Source organism: Acanthopagrus latus, chromosome 16 (genome assembly GCF_904848185.1).
Source record: "Acanthopagrus latus isolate v.2019 chromosome 16, fAcaLat1.1, whole genome shotgun sequence".
In the NCBI taxonomy this organism is placed as follows: domain Eukaryota; kingdom Metazoa; phylum Chordata; class Actinopteri; order Spariformes; family Sparidae; genus Acanthopagrus; species Acanthopagrus latus.
In genome coordinates this window covers 9,736,455-9,764,142 of record NC_051054.1, presented here as the reverse complement: position 1 = coordinate 9,764,142, position 27,688 = coordinate 9,736,455, and the positions used below count along the sequence as shown (strand labels likewise).

Below are 27,688 nucleotides of genomic sequence, written 5' to 3'. Positions count from 1 at the left end.
GACGAATTATCGAGCGCTAAAGCCACGGGTGTTGGAGTGTATAGTGCCGCGGATGTAGACGGAATACGCTTGTTGCTCTTCCAATCCCAGGAAGCGAAACACGCTTGGAACTTGAGTGAACTGTCGGACCAGGAGGCATGGAGTGCAACGCCACTGTGCTCCATAAACAAACTAAAGACAAATGAGCTGTCTCTCATTCCGACAAGAAGCTAACAAGTAGAAACCCGTTGGCCTCGATGGCGGAATCCCTCAGGACCTAATCCTTGTTGGACTACTGAATTTCATCTGGTGGCTAACGGTAACATTAACGTTTTTGCCTAATGTATTTACCGGCGACGTCAGCTCCCCATGGGTGTCGTCTACTTGCTGGAGTATAAGTTAGCACGCTAGCGGTGAAGCTAATTAAGTAGTTTTATCGTTCTTAAAGTTAAGGAGGCATGAAAAACTACAAATTAAAAGTTGCTAGTTAGGTCGGGAAATGTCAAACACTTGGGGTAAACTTCCCCGATAGATGTAGTAAAGGAAATAAAACTACAAAATAGCTGATTTTAAATAAAATGGATGCAGGGATTTTGCTATGTTGTTGCAGCTTGCTGCGTATGGAATCAGGTCGTTCATGTCACTGTGTGTGGATCAGACTATTCACCGGAAGGGGATTAACCTAACCACAAACTTGGGGGAAAATGTCTGGAAAACCTCATTATGCACAATGTTAAATACACTGGCCTGGTATCGTTACGCTACTAACGTACAGATTACCGGAGGTTCGTATATTCACTTTAAATTGTGTTTCCAGAGTGTTTAAAACCGTTAAATGACTGCTAACTATGATCGAGTCCCTTTGGTTGGTAAACTAGCAAATCCGACAGATAGCCGAGTTGGGTAATTAGAACCAAAACGCCTCATTTAAGAGGATTACTTTCTTTAAGTCTTGTGTTTGTCTAGTCTGGCATCTGTTTCGTGGTGGCAGACTGTGTGAAGTGTTGTCAGAGTGTCGTAACACATTCCTCATTGAGGTGACCACTTAAACTGTGATTCAACCCGTTTGCCATCATCTATTCCCTTATAGCCAGCCCTACATCCACACTTCAAACTGCTCTTTAACAAGAGTTTGTTTGTGTGTTGGAGTATTTTGGAGTTGTTCTGAATTTTATCTTGTCTTGATCTTCAGATCTCTGCTGATGATGAACCTCACCACTTTGGACATTGACACAGTTTTCCAGGGGACAGCAAGGGGATTAATTTCTCTGGACTAAGTGAAGACCTCCCTCTTGAAGAAGTGTGAAACATGCCCTTGCCATTTGGCTTAAAACTCAAAAGGACTCGAAGGTATACTGTTTCAAGCAAGAGCTGTCTTGTCACTCGGATTCAGCTGCTCAATGGAGAGTTTGTTGAGTTTACACTTTCGGTGGAGAGCACTGGGCAGGAATGTTTAGAGGCAGTAGCTCAGCGACTTGAGTTAAGAGAGGTATGTATGTGTTTTCATGCAATACAAGTGCTGATTGTTCACCCATATTGCCTTTTTTTTGTTTTGTTTTAAGACTGACCATCTCAGCAGGAAAGTGTTTTTTTGTTAAGCCTATCCACATTGTTCCCTGGAACAACTAGTAAGCAGGACCACAGAAACTGAGATAACCAGTTTGTCACTGTTTACTCATACATGACATGTCGAAGGAATTAGTCAATTACATACTCTACATTTATTTATAGTGACATGTAACCAACTCAACACACTATCAACACACAATCATATTCCATCTGTTTTCAACCTTTTAAAGGATAATTTGCCCAAAAATTAAGATTCAGTCTTTGTCTACTCAACCCCATGTCGATGAAAAAGTCGGTAAAGTCGAAGTCGAAGTCCACAAAACATTTCTTCACAGCAAAACAGCATTGCAGCAGTCTCCTAAACACATGAAGGAGACTAAGACTTGTTTTTGAATGTAAAAAACACCTAGAAAAACAAACATGAATGACTCTGAAATGATTGTCCAGTGTTATCCTAGTGTCTAGTATCCCTGATTTGAGAGGACACTGATGCACGGATGAGCTTGTTCACACACAAACAATGTGCGTACTAAAGTTTTTAGCCTTATTTTGGCTATAAAAAGGTGCAAATAACTTATTTTCAAAACCAGTTTGGGACCTTTGGGCTTGGATCACGCTGGACAAAATTCTTCTCATGTTTTTTTTATTTGGTTGTTTTTTTTCCTTTTAAAAACAAGTCCCCATCTACCTCAGTGGTTTAGGAGGATGCTGAACTGCTGTTTTTTTGTGACACTCCTCAAATGTGTTTTGGACAATGAAACGTCACCCGACTTTCCATTGACATGGGAGTGAGAATATAATGACTGAATTTCTCATTTTTGGGTGAGCTTATCCTTTAAGTTAAACAGAAGTTCCTACTCCCACACAGCATTGACAATACTGTCCGAGAAAAGTAGCTCTGAGTCAGGACTGAACAATGTACTGAGCTTCATGTCTGTGATTGGTCACTATGGTCACACAGTGACACCACCTGTTAATCATGAACTGAAAGAAGTGTATGCCTGAATGCTGTCAGATACAGTGGCACTTCAAATCAGCAGTAGAGACTGCTGAACGTGCAGGCAGTGTGGCATGGGAACTTGCATTATGTGACAGTGTTTGTTATTTTGCTGCATAATGGAGCACAGTTTCATTTGTTAATGGTTCTTAGGAGTGCTAGTGACAGATATCCACCCTCATTTAGAGCTTTTCTAGCATGCAGTGAGTAATGGTGTGTGTATTGTTTGCTGTTGATGTTGACAGGGTTGTTCGTGCAGTCGTGGTCCTCTCAGTCTTCTGTAGAAAGTTTGCCGGTTCTTTGACTGCAATTGATTTAGGATTTAGGCTTAAGTAGTACTAACAAAAGTTTAATCATAGTTTGAAACTGATGTCCTCTGGTGTAAAACTGTTACATTGGCAAGTTATTTTCAGGTTGTGGTTTGAGAATGGCTGCTTATACAATAGGTCTCTTTCAGCTCAATTGTCCTCTGCAAACAGTGAGCCTGCAGAAGTTAGGATTCGTCTTGATATGTTCAGACAGTCACACGGCTAAATAGAGAGTGCCAGCAGACTAAATCACATTTGCAGTGGTAAATTTGTGGGGTTTTGCACATTCTGTAGATGTTAAGGAGACCTCTAGATAAGAGAGAGAGATAGACAGGAGACATGTGATATTATTTCTATGTAGTTAATTACCACTGTTCTGAAGTTTGATATACAATATTGTTTTATTAATTCATACATTCCATCTAGTTTGCCACAGGTAGTTAACATGAATCAGTGTGTCAGATGTACAAGTTGACTGAGAATTTCCTTGATCCCAGTGTTCTTCAGGTGTAATAAGGTTTGTGTTCGCTTTCTTTGCATGTTTAGATCACATACTTCAGCCTGTGGTACTTCAATAAGCAGAACCAGCAGAGATGGATTGACTTGGAGAAGCCGCTGAAAAAGCAGCTGGACAAGTATGGGCTGGAGCCCACCGTTTACTTTGGAGTCGTGTTTTACATACCCAGCCTCACCCAACTGCAACAGGAGATCACAAGGTGATGTTCCATCGGTGATCCGAGGTGTCTTGCCTAAGCACCTTATTAGCTTAGTGACAATTTATCTTCAAGAATAGCAGTAAGAATGTTTAGTTTAGTTATGAAATGAGTCCCAAGCTAGGTTTAGTGCAACCACATCAAATGCTTTTTGTCTCTACAAATAAACATCTCATTTACTTCACAAATACAGTCAGATCAAGTCTTAATTGCTTGAATGTGTCTCAAGTTCATTACATATTGCTGTGTTTGAGAAGTTTTGCTGTTTCTGCGGAGAAAGTTGTCCTATTCGGTTGTTGGTGTTTTGTCTATTCTCTGCTTTAATTAAACCTCTCTCTCTCCACAGATATCAGTATTATCTCCAGCTGAAGAAGGATGTTCTCGATGGCAGGATATCATGCTCACTAGAGCAAGCTATTCGTTTAGCTAGCTTGGCAGTGCAAGGTAATGTGAATGTTTAATACTAGTCAAGTAGCAGAAACTTCAACTTGACAAGCCTAGAGTTTCTCATTTTAAATCTTTATTTGTGTCGTGTGTACAGCAGCTTTAAGTCCTTGACAAAGTGAGGACTGCAATTACACAGCATTTGTCTATAAATCATGGCATCAGGCAATACTTGTCTATACACTCCACTTCACATCTCATCTGTAGCAATTGTTCTAGAAACGTTCAGTAATTTCTGGGAAGGAACCAAGAGCCAGTTCATTAAGTTGTTTGCCAGTTGTTTGGGTGTTAGTGAACTGCAAAACACCTGTAACCTGTAACAGTTAGCTTTTAATTTCTATCAGAGCAGGAGCAAAACTATATTTGCACCCAAAACATGGCTTTCTCTCAGAGCACAGCTAGAAAAATAGGACTTGAGGTGGAAGTGTCTGCTGCTCACAGTCTGTCTGGGACCTCTGTGCAGCCACTCAGCCAGCGGTTTATAAGAACATTTTCCTGATTCTTGCAATATAAAGCACTTAACAAGCACCATTAAACCTAAACCAGCCTATTAAATTGGACAGGGCTGTGTGTGTGTTTGTGTGTGAATGTGAACTCCCCTTGCATGAGCTTTAGCCCTGACACGTCCTCCAACTCTTGCACAGCCAGAAGAATCTCAAACACTGTTGGCAAAGTTATATCAGGCACTGCAACTAACTGGCGTGGGTGTTAGCATAGCAGAGCGGCTGAGATCACTTACTGTAGCCATGTTCAAATGACTGGCCAACTTGTAATATGTGCCCTGGAGAAACGCCCTAAAAAGCCTGTTGCAAGCTCAAGTCATTGCTTTAGTTGTCATGCAAACTTGGGATTTGTTGTGCTGTAAATAAAGTGGTTTTGTTCCTATGTTGTGCCCCTGGCTGGGAGATTTTGGAGTGAAGGGCTGTTTCATCTTTTGAGCAGTGCCGATGCCTGGGATACCCAACATTGTTTTGAGGGTTGCCAGCATGCAGGCTGAAGCTGGTACCAGCTATGGACCCCTACGTTGTCAGACACTGAAGCAATTCCTTTTCATAACAAACGGGCCCCTCCTCTCCTAAAATTAGTCTTCCTTGTCATCATACTCTGTGGCTTTCGAAAAGGCATTACACCATACTGCAATTCTTAAATGCCTGCTTTGCCTTGTACTAAATGCAGACATGGACATGTCGGTTATTCAAAGAGCAGTGACATTCAGAGTATGCATGGCTGTACTTACTCAGTAAGTGTGTCTTCTTTTTTGTCTACAGCTGATTTTGGGGACTTCAATCGATATGATTCCCAGGAATTTCTCCAGAAGTTTGTGCTGTTTCCTATTGTGAGTGCATCATTTTTTATGGGCTGCATGTGAAATGAAAAATGTTGCAGCTATCCTGTGCTGATTTGTGTTTGACACCAGCATGGTATCAATCCTGCGTCTGTCTTTGCAGGACTGGATCCAGGATGAACGAGTGCTGGAAGAGGCCACTCAGAAGGTGGCTCTTCTGTATCAGTCCTTCAGGTGAGAAGTTGTTCACAGCATCGGCCTCCTTGTTGTGTGTGTTTGTGGCCAGAAACCAGACCCTTTTAACCCACTTTTTTCTAAAGATTCACTTCAAATATAGCTGTCTCTCATCATCCATTTATCTAATTTTCCTGAACTACCTTCTTTACTACCACTAGAACAAATTGGATTGCATTCATATACTGCAAGTTTCTGCACTGTTTTGCCTGGTTGTTTTTGTTGCAGGCATTGAAATCATAGTGTATATTTACAAATATAGTCTTTCTTAATGTATTTGTTCCTGTTTCTGGGTCTTTCAGAGGCTTATCAGCTCCGGACGCAGAGATGTTGTACATGCAGGAGGTGGAGAAAATGGAAGGTTATGGCCAGGAAAGCTATCAAGCAAAGGTAAGTTTATGAGGTCCAGGAGAAGCATGAGGGTGGCTTACAAGAATCTGAACTCATAAGCTGTGTATTATTGCTACTGCTGCACAGCTTTATCAAAACAGTATTGGGTAAGAAATGGTTTGAATTCTTTTACCTAAAATACTGTTTATTCGCATCTCGTCATCTAAATAGGACAGTACAGGCACAGATGTTGCCCTGGGATCTTGCCTTGACGGCATCTTTGTCAAGCATAAAAATGGCAGGCCGCTTCTTTTATTTAGGTAAGTCCCTGAAACATATTGAGAGAATGTTTGGTAAATTACCACACAAATACCTTAAAAAATTGAACTAAACAGTAATTAAATTGAATGAGATGATTCTGTCAGTATAAACGGGGTTTTGTGACGCAGCTCAGCTCACAGCTATTATTAGGTGAGGTTGTCTCCTGTGATGTCTGTTAATGTTCTCTAGACCTCAATGTGGCCCAAGAGGAAATGAGTCAGGTAGACTGCCATTGCTAGTAAGGATTGTGGGAGCGTTATCTGTCAGTCAACTGAGCAAATAGACATTCTTAACCTCGACTGAGCTGTGTCTATCTACATACCATGATGAGTAGTAGATTCCTTTTTGATTGACTCCCACATGCATGGTTTTTATTATGTATTTTTAAAGCAGTGCCACAGTCTCTTTTAAAAATGCTGCAGGGTTTTGTGACCACAATGACATCATGTGTTTTATTTCCACCCCTTTCTCTTTGCCACTCTGCTTAAATTGGCTATGTAGGTGGAATGAAATTAACAACATGAGTCACAACAGGTCCTTCTTTGCCCTGGAGCTAACCAACAGAGAAGAGAGTGTCCAGTTCCAGACTGTAAGTCTCCGCTGCCATTGCGCTGTCTCCTCTCTCCTGATCTTCTGGGACATTTCAGTCCCTTATTCGATTTAGCAAAATTGGGAATTCACCGTGGAGCTTACCATCAGCTAGTCTTAACAAAGCACCTATGTTTGTGTGTGTGGGTGGGGCTGTAACTGGGTCTGTTCGGGTATGTTATGTATGTGTGTGTCATTAAGTCACTTACCATTAGCTGAAACTCAAGGTAGAAGTATGTGCATTCACAGGAATGTTTTGAGATAACTGAGCAAACAACCTCTGCACTAATTGTTTCACCATCTAATGATTTTTTTCTTCTCCTTTTTATTTGTGCAGGAAGACATGGAAACCTCAAAATATGTGTGCCGGATGTGTCTGGCCAGACTCAAGTTTTATAAGATTAACAAGAGTAGCCTGTGAGTGTTTTTAACACGTCTAGCCTAGTTCCTGTCTCTTTGTTCTTTGTCCTCTCGTGCATGTATCTCCTCCTTACTTCTACCCTCGTCTCCTCCTCTCTCTTCAGAGAGGAGTGTGATCCCCTGCCTTCTGAGGGCTCCCAGAAGTCCCTTCTCACTCTATCCTTTCCTCGCTTTCCAATGCTCTCTCGTCCCTCTCTGCCTTCTAATAAGGGGTGAGCAACACTGTCAGCCACCACCTACAATATACCTATCAAACAGGTGTCTACACCCATCCCTTCCTGATTGCTCAGCCCAACCATGTCAACAATGCCAACAATGCCACAGCAAACAGGCTCTCTAAATCTGAAATGGGTTTTGGCTTGTTAAGCATGTTTTGATTTCTCAATCAAGTAAAGGGATTTTTATGTTTGGTTTATTATTTATGTATTGTGGTGTTTCATTGGACCCGAGAAAGAGTATTTTTAGATTTTTCAAATCTTTACTTTTTCAATTTGAGACTGTATTTCATTTAGACAAAGTTCTTCTTCAACTCACTCAAAACAATGTGTCTTTGTGTTTGATGGACTTAACCTAGTATGCACCTTGCTGTGTGTGTACACCTTCAAAGTTAAATAACAAAAGTACAAAGCAAAGTTTTCAACAGACTATAGCCTTAGCACTTATGTGTTACATCATCTATTTTGACTTATATTTTTTTCCCACCAGCCAAACCCAGCCCACAGTCGTCAACCCAGTCAGACGGAGATCGTCTACTAGAATATCTCTGGTAATGTCCATACTCACTAGAAAGCCACATAATTATCTTTTATTTGTTGTGCTTAGAGCTTAGACAGACCCATAACTGAGTCCCCCTCTTGTTTATTTGCAGCCAAAACCTCAGGCTTACATGATGCCCCCTCCACAAATGCACTACAATGGCCACTTCACAGAGCCTTACACTTCATCACAAGGTAACTATATACAGAATGGCATGTAAAAGTCGTTTCATGATACTGATTCTTTTTTGCATTGTGTCTGCACCTGTAGTGAATTTTAATGCAGCATTGTTTGGCTCTCTCACAGACAACCTGTACATGAACAGTCAGAACGGTTATTACTACCACTCCCAGACCAGTCTGGACTGTCCCCCTCTGGAATACGGCAGTGGCGGGCGATTACGTAATGGTAGCGTGTACAGCGCCCACAGCACCAGCTCTCTAACCAACCCCCAGCACTACCTGCAGCCCTCTCCCTTGTCCTCAAACCCCTCCATCACTAGTGATATCACCAGGCCTGACTACGTCCCCTCCCATCGCCACAGCGCCCTCATCCCACCGTCCTACCGTGCCACTCCTGATTACGAGACAGTGATGCGCCAGAAAACCCGAGGAGCAGGAGGAGGCATGGTTCTGTCTCAAGAACACCGGCAGAGCCACTCCATGAGGAACCTTAACATTGGAAACTCATATGCCTACAGCAGACCAGACCCTCTAGTGTATAGCCAGCCAGAGATCAGAGGGGAACATGGTGGAGCAGCCCAGCAGTACCACTATCCCTTCCATCTGGGCTCCAGCTTCCATAGCCCCTCTCCATACCCATATCCCACAGAGAGGAGGCCTGTAGTTGGGGCAGTTAGTGTCCCAGAGCTCACTAATGTCCAGTTACAGCAGGCCCAGGAGTATCCAGCCCCTAACATCATGAGAACACACGTGTACCGACCGCCTCCCCCCTACCCATATGCCCACCCTCGGCCTGCAAACAGTACACCTGACCTGTCGCGTCACCTGTATGTCAGCAGCAGCAACCCAGATCTGATCATCACGAGGCGTGTGCACCACTCAGTCCAGACTTTCCAGGAAGACAGCCTGCCTGTTGCGCATTCTTTACAAGAGGTGTCGGAGCCTCTCTTCAGCGGGCCCCCACACAGACACCCATATCATGCTCAGAAGCGTAACTCCATCGAGATTGCTGGATTGGCGCACAGTCTAGAGGGGATGAGGGTCAAAGAACGGACTGTGTCTTCCTCAGCAGCTGAAACTGCCACGCCACCTCCTGTGTTGCGTGGCGGCCGCTCTCAGGGCTCTCAGCTCAACGTGTTTTTGGAGCGCACAAAGACAGAGGACAGAGGTGACATTAAGGAGGATGTTCACTATGGACACAAAAAGTCCCTCTCGGATGCCACCATGCTGGTTCACAGCAGCGGCGAAGAAGAAGAGTTTGAGGATGACAGCGGGCGTCACACTCCTCTTTCTCAGGATGCAATAGCAGCAGTGATTGTTCCTGAGCAGCCATCACAGCAACATCACAGCTTGACATCGCTGTCCTCTCTTACACCTCAACAGACTCCCATTGAACCACCTCCTGCGTACCCTATAGGCTCCTCTCTCGACCCATCTATAACCAGCTCCTTGACCTACAAGGTTCACCCCCTGATCCAGGAGGGTGAGCCTCTTTTCCTGTTGTCAGATTTACGACAGCCCAGGATTATGCCATCAGTATCTGAGGGAGACCTAAGTGGGCAGGCCAAGCAGAAGACGAAGAAAGACTTCAAGAAGAGGCCTGTGTCTGATGTGCCCCCTGGGAAGAAAACAGTAGAAGGCTTACCCCCTCCGGTGAGTCTTGTTCCTTGTCCCCTATTAAGCCTAGAGCCATCCTATTAATGTCTTTTTTACTTTATAGCCAACATATCACAACATTTGATCACACTTAGTCACTCACAGCTTTATATTGCTGCAACACTTCACAGAACCCTGAAAGACAAAACAACAACAGATCTGTGTCTCATCTCAAGATCATGAATGCTCATGCACAAAGCATTAGAGGTAGTTTCATTGGCCAGCTTTGAATGACGTAAACAGTCTCACTTTGACAGATATGAAAGAATGCAGTTTGACTACATTGGAAAAACCGGACAGGTGACATTTTCCCGGAGAGCACCCAGCAAGTACCTCCTCTCTGGTACACCTAGTCCCTCTCTCATATGCTCTCACAGCTCACTGTCACTTTGTCTCTGTCTCTACTCTGTTGTCATACCAGGGCATGAAGAAAGGAGCTAGGTCAGAAGTGAAAAAGATGGGCCCTCTGAAGGTAGCCCATCTCAACGGCCTGTCGGTGTCCAGGCAGCCAATGCACGACGAGATCAAGGATGAGCCTGAGAGAGCCTCTAATGACGAGAGGGTAGGGCACTCATGTTCTTATTTTGCTTCTTGAAACATTTTTGTAAAGCAGAAACAAATCTAAGGTTTAGTTTACGCAATGGAAACTTCAAAGATGTGAGATTTGTTATGTCTTTTTGTGCATTGTAAATGACTTGTCATTTAGGAATCTTGTCAGGGGAAGGCTCATTATCAGCAGCTGCTGTTTGTGTTTAGTATTCATATCCTGGTGGTAGGTGAGGCCCTGTTATGCAGGAGAAAGTACATGAAGGAGAAAGTCTTAGTGTTGCTGTGACCAGCCATGAACACAACTGAACTGGTCAGCCTTGTTAATCTTGATGCTTGTTGCTTTGACTGTAGTGGTAAATTCCAGACAGTGCAAAGATGCATCTCTTATTAATCAAGTCACTAATAATAACATGTCACCTGTGAACATATGTTGGTTTCCTGGATGTGTCATTTGAACAAGAATTGTCCACCAAAGAGTTCTTGTAGTTCACTGAATGTTCCTTACTACATATACCAGTTATTAGCATGCTTCTTTACTTAGGTACAAATCCTTCTCCTGATTGGTTTACTGCACATGCACAACATTCCACTGCTGATAATCGCTTTGTCAAACATTGACAACATTTTGGATAATATTGCATCTCACTGTGGTGTTTTGGCAGTTTCAGATATAATCACGCAGAAGTGATGAATCCTGCTGCATACTATTCAGCACAGTTTACAGTAACAACTCTGAATATTTTCACTGTAACAGAAAGTAAAATTACATTAGTAGAAAGTAAAGCTCATATGAGATACTGAATGTGCATCCAAGTCCCTCTTGGTTGGTAAAAGTGCTGATAGTATATCTTATAATTCACTTTTATCAATGGTTTTTTTTTACATCTGATTTTCATGTTTTTGTTAATGTCAAAATTAAGGATGTATAAGACTCTAGACTCTAGATGTCCTCTTACTATAGAAATTAGTTGAACTTTTTCTTAAAACATAAGGGAAGGATATTCTGCATCTCACCACATCGTTCATGCATTTATAAAATTAAATGAGGAAATTCTTTTCATGACAATAATGTATGTGTTGTCTCCTTCTTTCTGTGTGTTAGTGTAAACTGCTGGAGCAGCATATGGAGCGGGGAGAGTTGTTAAAAGAGTTCGAGAGCATCCCAAAGCGTCATCCATCAGGGGAGTGTACCATCGCCCAGCTGCCAGAGAGCGGAGACAAAAACCGCTTCCAAGACGTCCTGCCTTATGATAGCACCCGAGTGGAGCTGGTACCCACTAAAGAGAACAATACGGGATACATCAATGCATCACATATCAGAGTAAGTCCTGAAGCGAAGTATCGTAACATGTATTTCTTTGCAAATCACTGGTGCATGATTATGTTCTTAATTAAGATCAGAAAGGCTGCTATACTTATCTTCTTAAGATAAAAAAATGTGTCCGCTGTTTTTTTCATTCAAGTCTAAACTGTATTCATCCTATTGTCCCAGTGAGACATTACTATACAACGGTATTTCAGCTGCTTCTGAGTAGCAGGCCTGCTGCTCATTCAGAGGTGTTAGGTGGTCTGTGGGAAGCTTAGTCACATTCACTCCTTCTCTGACACAATAAAATCACTCTATTCTGACTCAGAATAATTTCCATTTTCTGCTGATTGAGCTCTTTGCTTTAACGGATGAGATCCTGTGACTGATGACTTGTGTCCTGTCTTGTTAGATAACAGTAAGTGGACAGGAGTGGAGCTACATTGCCACGCAGGGTCCCCTGACGAACACGTGTCAGGACTTTTGGCAGATGGTGTGGGAGCAGGGTGTCTCCATCATCGCCATGGTCACCGCTGAAGAGGTGAGTCACTTCCATATTTACCGCTCCAAATGTTTTTTTTGTCCTTACCCCTATCTGGACCAACCTTTCTGCACGTCATGGGCTTCCTCCAGGAGAGCGGGCGAGAGAAGAGCTTCCGGTATTGGCCCCGACTTGGCTCTCGACACAACACAGTGACGTACGGTCGCTTCAAGATCACGACGCGGTTCCGCACAGAGTCCGGCTGCTTCGCCACTACAGGGCTGAAGATCAAACACCTCCTGACAGGCCAAGAGAGAACCGTCTGGCACCTGCAGTACACAGACTGGCCCGACCACGGGTGTCCCGATGACTTCAAAGGCTTCCTCAGTGAGTTGGATCAGGTTCATGGTCGTCGTGCCTCCATGATCACATATTTACCCGGAAGTAGATTTTACTTGGTGCCATGACATTAGATCACGTTTAGGAGATAAAAATTCATGTGTCAAAACTGATTTTTTATTCATTCATCATGTACTCATGAGTGTTGTCATTTTCCAGCCTACCTGGAGGAAATCCAGTCCGTGAGGAGACACACAAACAGCAACAGTGACCCAAAGAACACCAACCTACCTGTGCTTGTCCACTGTAGTGCTGGAGTGGGACGGACTGGAGTCGTCATCCTGTCTGAGATCATGATAGCCTGTCTAGAGCACAATGAGGTAAGTTCCTCACATTCACTCAGGTGAAAAAAAAATGAACCCTGTTGACTACTGTTCCTCATGGTTTCAGATTAGCTCAGACCTAATCATGGATGACAGTACATGCAGTGAGCATTCATTTGAATATGTATCAAGCCTAAACAAGAATATTACAGGAAAGACCAAACTTATTATTTTTAATTACATTTCAAGTATTCACATTGAAAATATATCAGTTTGACTATTGGCTGTTCGGGAACATCACCAGTGAATTGATTAACAAATGGATGTTTTAGGGGAGTGGAATTGAAACTCGTGCCTGTGTCAGCTTCCACAATGCTTGAGAAAAGCCTAAAATTGAGCCTACACACAGCTTTTCAAAACTGACACAAAGAATGCATATGCATACTTTTAGCTGTCAGTCTACACAAAGTTTTATGCATCTGGTCTATATTCTTTGGGTTGCCGTTTCTCTCAAACTAAAAGTTTGTCTGTTTCAGGCGCTGGATGTCCCAAAGAACCTGATGAAGCTGCGTGCTCAGAGGATGTTGATGGTTCAGACCTTGGCTCAGTACACCTTCATCTACAAGGTTCTCATCCAGTACCTCCGCAACTCCAGGCTCATATGAGCTCGAGTATCCTTCTGGTCCGACATACATAGGATGGAGTTTGCTTCAGGTTTATGCTCAACTGCACTGAGATGATGTAGCTGAATAAACCTGTTCAATGTAGCGGTCAGTATTCAGTGGTCTAAAATCAGGTGAAGCTGAAGGAATGAGTGGACGTAGAAGAAAGATGTGAATCGACATGAAGGAGCATAAAGACTTGTGACCTGCCTCCAAACAGTATTATATATATTATTTCTCACATACATTATCGCTTAATAAAGCCCAGCACTTTTACAGTACTTTGCTGTACATATTAAACCAATGTTAAGCTGCAGTAAAAAACAATCTTTATCATAGATGTGTATCAAAAACAGCTGGCAAAGGTATGAAATATGTTTCAGATTGCTGTTTGGTGACTATTGGTTCTGATAATTAAGGACTTTACTGTAGTAATGAAGACAGTGAAAAAATCTGATCTCATATGAGGGTTTGATTACAAAAGGATTTTTTTTTTTTTTTTTTTACTTCATGTGACCTCTGGTGATACAGACAGGGTTTGTCCCTGTATTTAACTTAATAAGAATATATAGATCAACATCGAGCAGAATGATGCCAATGTATACCCTGTGATTACGTAGGATTGTTCCAAACAACAAAGCATGTGCTTAAGACAAATGTACATATTCTCTCAGTGCACAAGCAAGATTGCCCTTACAAAGAAAGGTTGACAGTGATGGATTGAACACTGGATTGATGGGGAGTAGAAATGCCTTGTACAAGTTGCAGAAAGTATATAATTAATGAGAGAAGAAAATCACTGAGTGGAAAAACTGGAAAAAATATTTTATACTAATTTTTCATCCATTTTTTTATCATAAGAACTCTAAGTGCTGTATTTGATAAGATCAATATACCTTTAAGACGAAGTGCCTAAATATTTGCATTGTAAATTTTAAAGAGCTGTGTTATTTTTGGATTATATGAAGGAAATGTTTTCTCAGTCAATGTCGTTTATTGCTTGTTTGACTGCAGTGAAATGCTTTTTATTAATGGCAGTTGTTGCTCAGAAACAAAAGAAAAAGCAGTGATCATAGTAGTTCTGGAATTTGGCTTGGATCCCCTAAATTGTGACAGTATTCAGGTGTATCTAATATCGCTGTGCAGCTCAGTATTAGTGTGAAGCAGAGAGTTATCTCTAGTTACAGCATTCTGCTCATCTTCAGTCCAGTCAGAGACATTTCCTGCTGTTACAAATGACCTCTTGACTGTGGATGAGCACCATCTGACCAGTATGTGTCTGTTTACTGCTGCAGCTATGAATAGTATTGACAGCTCAATTATGAAGTCCACCTGTACAGAAACAAAGTTTACATGAAGTGAAGTATCTTTGGAATATTTTGCGTAGGCGCCAACTTAAGTTATAATGTGGCCAAATTGAAGAGAATATTTGTCTTACCATTTTTTCTTATTAGTGTCAGACACATGGGTTCTGATCTTAACTGGAGAAAAATACATTGATGTATTTTGACTGGATCCTTTGAAGGCCCGTATGAATTTGCGACGTGTTTTTTTGGTTTTACCATACTGATTGAGTCTTAGTGTGGAGACTGAAAAGAGTGATTTTTGTGGCCAAGGTGCGACTGTTTGTACAGGTATGTTGTTCATAATGTACACAATGTAAAATTCTGCTTTTATGAATATTGGTTATTGTAAAGACTATGTATAAACTGTATCTATTGAACAACAAATGGTATGCCATTGAATAAAACATGTAGAAAATCTTTTCAGCCAAGAATAAATATTTGGAAGTAAACCTTTTTCTTCTTTGCATTGGTTTATTATGCCACCTTGTGGCAGGAGTCAGCCAGTGGCTCTCCATCTCTGGTTGCACTATTTCTGTAGCTGATAATTACATCAAGATGGGGGGGAGGGCTCTTTATTAAATAAATTCAGAGGTGAATCACAGTTGTCTCAGCTGGTACAGAATCTTCAAAAGGAATAAGGCAAGAGTCAAAGTCCTTGAGAGGGAGGCGGAAGACACTTTCCTGTGTTAGGAAAGTCCAGTCTTCTTACAGTGTCCTCCACATCTCGTCTTACAGGTAGCAGTGGTTTCAGTCCTTAGGGTGCACGCTGACACCTCCGGCCAGGGGAAGATTACTCTGTCATGTGCCTTCTAAGGTTTGCAGCAAAACATCCATCCCTGAACCCTTAAATCCTGGTTCAATTCAATTGACAGTTGAATTACAAGAGCTTCAGATGGTAAAATGTTTAGGGTAGAATACATATGTAGTGTCTTTGTCCCTCTGTTCAGCATTATTCACCTTCTGGTACCTGAACTTGTCAAAAATGCAAGTTATCTCCCAGTGCGATGCAATAGACCATTGTTATTGCAGTTAGTATCAAGGGAATTGACTTAAACTAGTAAATTGTTTGTCAAAATTTAAAAGTAAAAAACTCCAGTTCCCGGGGGTTGTTCGACTACCATTCGCTGTTAGATTTGATGTTTTCCAGTGTCGGAGAAACGGGTTTGTCAACAGCACAGTCAAAGGGTTTTCAGTATACATGCTGACTGTTTTAAGGACACTTAAAAAGGGACAGTTAGCCTCAAAAATACATATTTTTCTCTGTTGTGTCATTTATCCATCTGAACTGTTTGGGAATGAGCTTCGGCGTTATCACCAGTAAAGATGTCGCCCTCAACTCAAGATCAATGTTCCACAAATTATGACCTACTTGTTCAACATAATCCAAAGACCTAGTTGTGAACAGATTCATGAAGTAACTATTTTCTTTTGACTAAACTACACCTGCCTAGCTAGCACTGCAGAATGAAGCGAGTATCCTCTTGTGGACTGGAGGCTTGTGCTGATGACAGTACAGGAAGCAAACACTGAAGGTGCAGCATGTAGGCATGTAATTATTGTTTAAAACATCAAAACTGAACTAAAAGCATCAACAGAATGTGGAGAAACAACTGTCTTAATGTTACATCAAAGATTTCTATGCATTGCATTGAAGAGATACCTACTGAAGCTAGCCCGAGGCCTGCAATGCTCTTTCTCCAAGCAGTCAGAAGTTCCTGTGCTAGCAGTGTGATCGCCAACACTCCCCCTGGCTAACAGTAGCCACACTCATGGATGTATAAAACACCCATGTGTTGGCAGTATGAAGTCAAGGTGACCAATTCTTCCATATTGCACCTTTAATAGTGTCCTGCTCGGCTGAGCTGCTAGCCTCTCATCCATAAGTACATGTGCACTCCCTTCTTTGCAGTAATAACAGAAAATAGTTCCTTCATTAAACTGTCTCTCAACAACAAAAAACAAAATTATCTAGATGGCAATAACAGCATGACACGTGAGAGGAAAAACATGCTTTCTTGGTTTTGAGTGAACTGTCCTTTAGTTTTGTAACCTATACAGTCCAGTGTGACCATGCATACTCTTAGAATTAGCATGTACTATGGATGAGAAACAATTACAGCCTTATGGCCAAGTTCAGATTTAAATAATTTGTTTTAGTACAAAATACTCATAATAATGGTATAGTAATAATGGTATGGTAATACTGGCATTTTCACTTCTAAAAACACAGATAACAATATGTAAAAAATAACACTTTTAAAGTTAAAAAAAGGAGCACAATCATCTAAAATGAAGACGATTTACACTGACATCTAACAGTGTTTTCACGCTTCATGAAAAAAAACAAAAAAACTCCAAAACAAACAGAATTGAGTTCATATGAAAAAACAGCATAACTCGCAACACTCAAGAAATCAATACTAGTACCATCCTCTCTTTCCTCCATGTCCACCGTATCCTCCTTGGTTCCATCCACCCGCTCTCCAACCCCCACCACCTCCTCCTCCTCCCCAGCCACCGCCGCCGCCTCCTCCTCCTCCCCAGCCGCCACCTCCTCCTCCTCCTCTTCCACCACCACCACGGCCTCCCCAGCCACCGCCATCTTGTCTTTTCTGCCAGGGCGGCATCTCAGGAGGCGGGGCTTGTATTTCAGAGGGACGTCCTCCTCTGTCCGGGACTCTCCCCATCAGGATCTGTGTCATAACAGAGGAGGCGAGATACGTGGTTGTGTCAGAAGAACACATAAAACTGAAGGTGTTTATTAGAGATGGGTGGAATTGTTCTGTACCTTGTTGACAGCACAGGATGTCTTCTCCCTGCTGGCGCCGCTGCTCGTCTTCACCACGTTGCAGATGTCCTCTCTGGCGGCCAGCAGCTTGGCCATGTCCACGGTGGACTGAGGCTTCAGGGAGTGTCTCTTAGGCTGGTAGGCCCTCGCCATGCTGTCCACCCTTACCTAACAAACCACACAGCACACGTTTGGAATCATGGTTTTGCAGTTAGCAAAATTGCCCCCATAATTTCCACTGGTTCAGATTCTCCGCTAATAACATTTTGATGTCTTATAACACGAGCGTGCCTTGGCTCTGTCAGACCACCCGAATGACTGAACGGTGACGTCCAGCCGTTTGATCAGCATCCTGCGCCGACACTCGTACTCAGATGACAGAGCTGTGTTCATGTTGTGCAACTTCTCCTGCAGCGATTAACACAAAAAAGGAAAAAAAAAAAAGGCATTTAACATGAACTTTGACATTTAAATGAACTTTAAATGAGACCAGTTACACACAGCAACATACAGACACAGTCATGTTTATGTCAAACCTACTCACCCATTGTTCACTCGATAGAGATTTCTTCAGCACCGGCTCGCCATCGGAGCCACCTGGGAGATCTTTAAGCATTTCATCAACCTACAGTGACACAGGGTTTGATGCATTAGCGCAATCCAAAGGAAGTAAAAAAAATATACATACACTCTGCAAAATAGCAATAACATCTTCATTTATTCTTTTACTTTACAAACATGATTGTCAAATTGAGGTAGGTAGGTAGGGATAGGTAGGGATCGCTGCCGTATGGACCCAGATTGCCTGACTGATGTATCAGTGGGCCAATGTTATTGACCAATATTCAACTATCACAGATATATCGTATCCCAATATGAGAGCTTTTACATTTCTTCATTTTAATGCAGAAAAAGATCAGGGGGGTAATTCATGATTCCTAAATTTCCAGTGAAGCTATTCTACACTGTAAAATGTCATGCTTCAATTGTGTTCTTTTCTTTTGATACCTAAAAATGAGGTATACTTGTGAAGAAATGTGTATTTATGAATATGGTCCACAAATGTGTCAATACAGGAAGTTTTTCCTCCCCGATATCAGTTCTGATCAGTCCCAGAAATCCGGCCAGGGTCTAGACACAGGTGCATGTTTTTATCCTCTATTATCACAACAAAGATTCTAGTTTTGGTGGCCCTGACTTAAATGCACTTGCACATTGTCCCACCTTGTCTTGGACTTGAGATAAAACTCCTGCTGCGTCCTGTCCTCTGGGCTCCGGCAGCTTCAGTGTTTCAAAGATTGCCTGCAGCTCCTGGCACACCGGACTCTCTTCGGCTTCTTTATTAGAAACTCCTCTGCTGCTCACAATCTGGGCTGCCTGGAGCTCTGAGCTTAAAAACACTTAATGAAAAAAAAAAAAAAAAGACACAAAAATCATATTTTGAGTGACTTGGTGAGCACACAGGGAGCTTGCAGCACATTGATCAGCGTAAGACTGACTACATACAAACACATTTGAGATGGTCCTTTGTGCTTGGCGCGCTGCCTTTGAGGATCCCAGAAACGACCTCTTCATGAGGACAGTGCAGCTCCTTCAGCAACCCACTCATCTCCACCTGAAGGCTGTCCATGTCGTCTGGAGTGAGGAAAGGTTGAATGTCAGAGCAAGCAAAATAAATAAATAAATACTAATACTAATAATACTAATTATAATAATAATACACAGCTGATAGTTTTGAGCTAACTGGATCGGGTGTGAGTGGATGTGGCTCACCTGGACCGGACGTGATGCTCTCCTCCAGATCGCACATCGGCTTCAACCTGGACGCCAGCCACCTGCACAGCTCCACAAACTCTGGGGAGGACAGGCCTCCGTCTGCGGCCGTGAGCAGCGCCTTCTCCTCCAGCAAAGGGCCGTCATAGCTAAGGGTCGTTGAAACCGCGAGAGAGGAGGCGAATTAATAATACTCAAATACAGCGGCGTTAGACAGACATAGTGTCTTAACAGCAGTTCACCAAGACGCAGATGTAAACATATTATCGTGGACGAGAAGCTATGACGCTAAACCTGTCATGCTAACAGTGAATTAGCTTACCCGAGCTGCTCCAGCGAGTCCAAAATGTCGCACTCCATCACTGAACCCGTCCGTTGTGTACGTGCGTTTGTCTACTTAAAACATGACGACGTTACAGCTACGACAAAGTGAGGAAAAACAACCAGTTTCTGCACCCATTCATCTGTGCGGCACTTTCATGCCTCCCTGTTGTTCCGGCGACGTACGCGAGCCGGAGTGCAACGTTTGAAGTTCAATATATGGTTCCGGCGCAATGGTTCCGCTCCAGTACTTCACTGTATGTAGACCATTTAATCAAGAACAATGTACTTCAGTTTTGAAAATTGAATCATTCACTGTGAAGAAGGGCTCCTCTTGGCGTGTCACATTATTGATGCATCAGTAAAGTAAGGCGTCCGTGTTTGTAATAGGAACTGATGTGTGTATCTCATCTTGAATCTAATGCTTTCTGTTATATTTTCGATTCAAACTGTTATTTTATTCGTCAGATATCTCTTTATTATTGTCCCTTTGTTTAGACTTACTTTTGTGCTGTTGCTATTTCCCTCTGTACTGCTGCATGGCCTGCAAATTGATCAATAAAGGAACATCCTGTCTTACCTCTTTGTTTGTGGAGGGCAGCAGACACAGCATCCTCTGTGGTCCGGGGGCCATACTGGATGTGGCCACTCTGCCCTGTGAACTTTACCAAACTAATTCCTTCATAGGTTGGTTCTTTAATATCATTGCGTCTTCTTCCTGATGGCTAACTCTATTACAGGTACATATTTGGTTCCATTTCACTGCAGCAACGTGGAGAAATCTCACCTCAAATTCAACTCCAAGATGAATAAACAGGAGGTGAGATTTCTCCACATTGCTGCAGTGAAATGTGACCAAAATGTGTGACATCAGGAAGAAGATAGAATTATAATGAAGAGCTAACCTATGAAGGAATTAGTTTGGTGAAAGCATAACATATACATCTTTTGACTTGGTTTTGACCATAAAGTCAAAATTCCAAAAACTCAAGTACAATATTTCCAGATTAGTTTTACTGCTAGATTAGGCTGAACCATCGTCTCCCTATACAAATGCATACATCTACTCGTATTTACTGTGCAAACACATGCACCTATACTTTACTTGAAGATTTCCATTTTATGCAACTTTATGCTTCTACTTCCTGCCATGCCATCTTAACTTGGTGAGCACACTTTTTCATCACCTTGTGTCTCAAAATGTGGTGAATGTTTGTGACAAACTGAAAGATGGAAGCGTTCCTGTATGGAGCTCAAGAAAATGTGACTTTTTTTGGAGGCACCACAAACATATGATGCTATGGAATATGATGGATTGTTGTAGGCAACAGAGTACAAAGTAGTTCAAATGAGCTCACCCTTAAACATCTGCTGCAGTAAAACCTAACATGCAAATGAATGCAGCAGTAATTTTGATCCATTAACAGCAGATATAAAAATAAGACAATGACGGGGACTACATTTCTGAACAGTTAGTACTTTTACTCATAGTTTAACATTTCACTGTAAGTTCTGCTGATAATACTTGCACTGTTATTGTTTTGAATCAACCTGTAGTGGATTTTTTTTCACAATGTAGTATTGGTACCTTTACTTAAAGTGTAACTCACGCCAAAAAGCAACCAAGGCTTTATTTGTGAATGTACATGAGTCAAACCTTTATGTAAAAGCATCATTATGATGAAAGAGGCACTTTTAAGATTTTCCGTACTTTCATTCTCGGGCAAGCTCATTTTCAATGGAGTGCTACAGGCACTCTTACGCAGGCATCAAAATGTTGCTGTTTTTAAAACACTAAGAATGCTCGACACAACGTGAAACTGAAAAGTGTCGATCCCCTAGTGTGACCTAACAGGAAGGAGAGTAATGGACCGCTCCTTAAGCCTTCCTGTCGGTCGCACTCAGGGGTCGACACTTTCTGTCTGCCATGACGACGGTGCGCCGAAGATACAGCTGCTAACGTGAGTTGTTCAAAAACCCTCTTTTTAGTAAACTCTGTGTACACAAACAATGTTCTCAATGCTCGTGTTCATGTGTAGAGTTCCTGGTGATACTATGAGCAAAGTTTCATGTTGCGTCGAGCCTTCTTAGTGTTTTTAAAAATATTTTGATGCTAGCGTAAGAGTGCCCCATGCACTCCATTTAAAATCAGCTTGCCCAGAAACTAAACTTTTTAGATTTGAGTCATGTACACTCACAAATAAAGCCTAGGTTGCTTTTTGGTGAGAGTTTCACTTCAAGTAAAATGATCTAAATACTTATTATTATTATTTTTATTATCACTTAATATGTCCTTACCTTTTAAAAATTAAAACATGAAAAGACAAGGAAGACAGTTATTTAAGTGTTCACAGTGGACTTGAGCGAATGCACTTAGTTTGTCTTCACCTTTCGACGCTTCTTTGTGTCCTGAGGCTTCACTCCTTCAAGCTCCTTTATACATATGGATTGATAAAAAACAACAAAAAAAACCCCACAATGAATCCTGCACAGCAAAAGATTAAAACTCACCATTTTATTATGATAATGTTATTTGATATGTCAAATTACAAGTGTATGATGTAACATAAAAACAGTTACAAACATATGTATGCATATTTACATTATATATTTATGAAAAGTAACGAGCTACATCTGTATAAAGAAAATACAACTATGACATGAGTTATTGGGACTATAAATTTTACATCATATACTTGGTATTCTCGAACCATGATAAGAAATACCTAGACGTGTAGAAACCAATAGAACCAGAACGAGAGATGTTAAATTATAAAAATGGAAACTAGGATGGACGTGAGGCACTTTTTTGAGGTTGTCAGGATGTGAAAGCCGATGGCACTAAGAAACTTCAAGAGAAAAAAACAAAAAAAAAAACAAACCCAAAAGGATGCACAGGAAAGAAATATGCACAAAGAGAGAGAGTGAAAGGAAGAAAGAAAGAAGGAAAGAAAAAGAAAGAAAGAAAACAGGCAGTGTTTACAGAATAGTTAAGAGTAGTACCATTTATACTGCAAGTTTCAAAACACAAATGTCTTCCACTATTTAGAACTAATCACATAAATGTTACATCAAGCGCTGTAAGATGAAAAAAAGCTTACATAGAGTATCATCAGTGCACCAAAGCATCGGAGAATTGAAACATAACCACTCAACTGCTGTGAAAAGTAACCTTTTTAAAACAATACACTGAAGAGAAACAAGTTTATATAGCTTTTTTCTTTTTTTTAATCTACACAATGTCAAGAATGTACACTTGTATGCATTCCCCAAAGATATGCACAAATTTTCCAAGATCGAAAGAGGATAAAAGACTAGCAGCAAAGTGGTTAAAACTGAAGTCTTTATATAATGCAGGTCAAAAAAATATATATATTAAAGCAGACAGACACATGTTGCATATATAATACAGTACATGACAGGAAGTTGCACTGTGCTGGTTAATGCAGAATGAGAAGTGTTATTTTCAGCATTCTCTACACTTTGTATAAATGCACGTCCTACATTTTTGCTTCTCAGCCAGCAAGTTTTAATCAGGTTCATCAAACCTTGGTTCAGCTTGCAATAATGCAGGGCAATCCAATTACAAATGGGAGAATATGACAACCAACCAAACATTTGGTTACACACCAACCCCGCACGCACGCACACTGGAAACTTACACACATACGGCGCGCACACACACACACACACACACAAACACACACTCGTGGGCACACAAGAACGCACGTATATAGTAACACTTGCGCAACCCACACACATGCACGAGTGTCCGCTCACTTTCACCACACATAAAAACTCACCGTCATGGTTATATGCTGTTGGAGAATTAGGGTTTAACAGTCGTTCATAGCTGATTTATTTTTCTCTGTCAACACAATAAAATTAGTGATTGTATCTAGCAGCTTTATATGTACGTATGTATATATATATTTATATATCAAACTTTTGAAAACAAGTGGACTGCCACTACTGTACCGTGTTAGCACTATCCTTCGTTCTACAGTACAAAACTAGAGAGAAACTCTATTAGAAGCTCAATAGTCATTTCCATCACAAAACGCCCTCTACTTTTCAATGTGAAATAATACTAAAAGGTGACCTATGTACATAATGCTGTCAATTGAAGCTACAGTATATGCTGACAGCAACGATAAATACAGCTCTATCTTTAAAATTTCAAAGACAAAAAAAAAAAAAGAAAAAAAAAGCTGGGATTATTATCAAGAACTTAAATATAGTGTTAAATATTTACAGGTGTTTGGAGTTTGGTACCAGGGCTTGGTCGACGTCTACCTATCATAGCGTTAAAGTGTCCTGTCCCGTCACTGACTCAGTCTGCAGAGAGGTCAATGTGTTTCCCACGTTAGAAAGTTTGCATAGAAAGAAAAGGGAGCATCTGTCGGGGCGGAGTTAGGAAAAATAAAATGTTTTCTCGTTGTTTTACTTCGAGCAGGAGTGACAGGAGCTGAGAAAGAGATGCACGCGTGTGTTAGCTGTTGTGTCAAATTGGCTGTTAAATATTGAGGGGGAATCACAATTAGCACTAATTTCAATCAGGCCAATGCCACAGAGTCAGGGATAATTTTGATTTATTGCAGCCAGCGACCAAACTGAACTGGTATTACTGCCGGGAGTCTGCTCTAATCTAAGTGTTGCTTTTCTGGGTGGGGTTCAAATGCAGCTCGACTTTGAACGGACTGCCTGGTCCCTGTTTCTCAAAGGATCACGAAGGAGAAGTTCGACATTTCGTCAAATAGCCTATTTGTTTATTTGAATCAGACGAGAAGACTGATGCCACTCAAACATCTAACTGAGCTAACTAGCTAACGCCAGCAACAGTTAGCTGAACCCAAATTCTACAGGTGGCCAATTCTTATGTATTGCACCTTTAATGCTAACAAATTTCACCATTTTGCAGAAGCAGCATCACTGTGTCGCTGCATCCTGGGCTTAAAATTGATTTAAATAAATACAAACATGGCAGAATATTTTAGTTTTTACACCAGACTGATAGCTGGAGTTGGCTGGCTGCAACACCGCCAAGCTCCCTAATTAACATCTGTATTCATCTGTACAAACATGAAATATGTAAAAAAAAAATCAAACTTGTGGTTTTATTGCGGGGTTATGTGATGGACTAGTGCACACAAACTTCACAGTTCTGCAAGGTAACCTCATGGTGCCAACAGGACTCCAGGAAGTTTCTGCACCTTAAAAAAAACCTAGTAAAACCACAAATCAGCATTTTAAATATGTACTAATTATACAAATGGGATACAGCATGTTAATTAGTGAAGTCTAAAAGCTGCTGGGGGGCAGATTTTTCTTTCGTTTCTTCCCTTATCCATTTTCATGCTAAGCTAAGCTAAGTAGCTACTAAGCTCCGGCCTTGTATGGAGCAGGCAGATGTTACAGTGTTATCGATCCTGTTATCTAATCTTCAGAAAGAACACAAATAAGTACGTTTCTGTAATGTCGAAGTACTCCTGATCATGTCTTTGCTTTGGGAAACGGGATGCTGGCTTGCGCTGTTACGAGTCCTGAGCCTCAAGCACATAGTCAGCGGTGACGTTACATCACGTCAGATCAACAGTGCATATGAGGACCTATGTACACTCACACACACAAACATACACATACAAAACATCTGTATGTTTTTTTTTTAATAGCTAAGATACTCAGCATTCCTGGAACAATGCATTCATTCATTCAGGGCCTTAAATGAACACATACGGAAGGAGTGGACTTTAACTTTTGAGGAACAACGAAATACTAGACTTACACAGGATATGAGGGGAATAGAAAACAAAGAGAAACCCACTAATTCGAGGGACAAACATGGAAATTTGGAGAGGGTGCTGCAACCAAAGCTTGGAGAGCAGTGCTTTCAGGGGGGTTTTCTTTCCCCCCATCGCCAAATTGGATGTTAAATTAAGTCTAAATTAAGTTTAAAATCGGAGGGATTCTCAATAAAAAGATCATTTTAAGTGCCTCATCATTTTACCCAAGGAGCACTGTAACCCCTTTACTCACCAAAACAAAACTTGCTGGTTGAGCAACATTTCAGCCTTTGTTTAAAAAACAAAACAAAACAAAACAAAAAAACTTATAAGGAAAAATAACAATGATGAAACAAAAACACCAAACAATTTCACTACAGCAGTAAATAACTGGATTAAAAACTGAAATCCACTGAAGTGAATGAAATTGTCATCGTATTGGTTTCAATTCAGATGGTTCAAGAAGGTTCTAATTCTATTTTCATGATGTGGAAAAACTATTTAGGGGAACTCGGCATGGTAAAGTCGTTACCATTTTCTTTTCCCTTGTAATCATGGAATCGATCCCTTTATTTTGGAATGCAATCAAATGGTCTAAATCACCTCGGGAAAGAAATCATATTCTTCTAACTGAATTTCAAAAAGCTATACCTTCAAAAGCAAGTTGTGACTTTTAGATTCTCTTCTAAATTCGATGGAAAGGGGGAAAAAAAGGAATTGGCCGTACATCCACCACAGCAACATCTCTCAAATGTTAAAATTACACTAAATGGTGGTTAATGTACCACAAGAATTTGAGAAGGGTTACCTTTACTCTGGGGGGAAATACCATTTCTAGTGCACTTTTCTCTGTCTAGTAATTACATTGTCAGCAAAATGCTTAAGCCATGAAGGAAAGGCCACTGTTACCCAACTGCAAATTCACAAAAAAGCAAGAACATATCCCTTTTAGCATACTCAAACAGCAAGTATTTTTTTTTTCAGAACGCAGAATAGTTTTGTTTTTCTTTTTGTCATCAAGGTGTCACTCTCTGTACAAAAGACAATTTTCCTTCATAAAGTTACACATTACTTGTAGTAGAGTTCTGACATTTGTGGCCTGGCTTTGTCAATGCATGAGTGAGAATGTGAGAGAGAGGTGTGTGTGTATGTGTGTGTGTATGCGTGTGTGTGTACAGGTGTGTTTAGTAACATCTCCAAGTCTATTAATCTTGACGCCTCCTCCTGTTCTCCTCGGATTAAGCTCCTGAACTTAGCTTGATGCTCAGAGCCCCCACAAAGCATATGGTTTGTCCTCCACTGCTGCTTGTCGGCGACAAACACAAACTGAAATCTCCAAAAGCCCTCAGAGCTGGGGATCAACAACATATCACCCCGTCTGAGAGGGAATGAAAAAAGGATGCCGGCTTTTAATTATTCCGCTTTTATCCACTTCCTGTGTTAGCTAGCTTTGAGGGTGTCCCAGAGTCCGTCCGTCAGGTCACCCCGCGGCCTTGTGCTTGCCCCCGCAGCAGCGGCAGGCCTCGCCACAGTGGTGGCAAGCGCGCAGGGGCAGGTAGCAGCACATGCAGGGCGCAATGAAGGAGAGCGCCACCAGGGCGAGCCAGCGCAGACAGAACTGCTCGTCAGATGTGTCACATGAGCAGGGGTCTGAGAAGTCGCCCTCGGAGTCGGACATGCAGTGGTACAGCATGCTCTCTGCGCACAGCATGCAGCTGACTTTGTAGATGCACTGCTTGATTGGGTCGGGGGCGTCTTGGCACTGCCCCCGCCAGTTGTCTTCGTGGTTAAACATCTCCTGACAGTAGATGCAGCGCGAACGCTCGCCGTCCTCTCGCCGCCGCCTGCCCTTCTTGGACTTCAGCAGGGGCGAGGGCTGAGTCTTGATGGCCGTGTCTTTGCCCAGCCCGAGCCCCATACCCGTCCCAATGCCCATACCAGGGCCAGAGTGGGAGTCCCCACCAGGGCCGTCGGGGAAGAGGTACTCGCACTTCTTACTGTCCAGTTTGTGAAAGGCGGTGGGGAAGTCCAGGTCCTCACGGTCGGCCTCCTGCTTCCACATGACAGGGTGGCGGTAGTCCTCGTAGCCACGGATGAGAACGTCTTTGCGCGGGTTGATGCGAACAATCTCCTCATCGTCCATGTGAAAGCTGACATGACGAGTTGACTTAAAGGAGACCTTCGAAAGAGGAGAAACCTGAGAATTAATCGGGTTACACAATTAACTACAAGAGA

At 41.8% G+C, this 27,688-nt stretch overlaps 3 protein-coding genes across 3 annotated transcripts in view; 1 reads left to right on the top strand and 2 right to left on the bottom strand.

Annotated features, from left to right (window-relative positions):
- Window positions 1–50: 50 nt before the first annotated feature.
- Window positions 51–15,237, top strand: ptpn21 (protein tyrosine phosphatase non-receptor type 21). Its single transcript, XM_037072766.1, has 19 exons — window positions 51–298; window positions 1,172–1,468; window positions 3,400–3,569; window positions 3,913–4,010; window positions 5,279–5,346; window positions 5,459–5,529; window positions 5,832–5,919; window positions 6,091–6,179; window positions 6,682–6,769; window positions 7,106–7,185; window positions 7,894–7,954; window positions 8,057–8,138; window positions 8,251–9,779; window positions 10,204–10,344; window positions 11,434–11,652; window positions 12,050–12,178; window positions 12,271–12,505; window positions 12,677–12,837; window positions 13,317–15,237. Exons 2-19 carry the CDS (start codon window positions 1,289–1,291, stop codon window positions 13,443–13,445), a joined length of 3,618 nt encoding a protein of 1,205 aa, XP_036928661.1. The 5' UTR covers window positions 51–298; window positions 1,172–1,288; the 3' UTR covers window positions 13,446–15,237.
- Window positions 14,461–19,884, bottom strand: fam98b (family with sequence similarity 98 member B). Its single transcript, XM_037072768.1, has 8 exons — window positions 19,672–19,884; window positions 19,350–19,498; window positions 19,083–19,211; window positions 18,801–18,976; window positions 18,121–18,201; window positions 17,868–17,984; window positions 17,577–17,744; window positions 14,461–17,481 (listed from the first exon to the last, which is right to left on the bottom strand). The coding sequence occupies exons 1-8, from the start codon at window positions 19,707–19,709 to the stop codon at window positions 17,209–17,211; spliced, it is 1,131 nt and encodes a 376-aa protein (XP_036928663.1). The 5' UTR covers window positions 19,710–19,884; the 3' UTR covers window positions 14,461–17,208.
- Window positions 19,885–22,170: 2,286 nt separating this feature from the next.
- spred1 (sprouty related EVH1 domain containing 1) overlaps window positions 22,171–27,688 on the bottom strand; it is a 34,305-nt gene continuing 28,787 nt past the window's right edge. Inside the window, exon 6 of the mRNA XM_037072767.1 lies at window positions 22,171–27,632. Within this exon, the coding sequence (XP_036928662.1) occupies window positions 26,934–27,632 (699 nt within the window). The 3' untranslated portion in view covers window positions 22,171–26,933. The remainder of the gene's footprint in view (window positions 27,633–27,688) is intronic.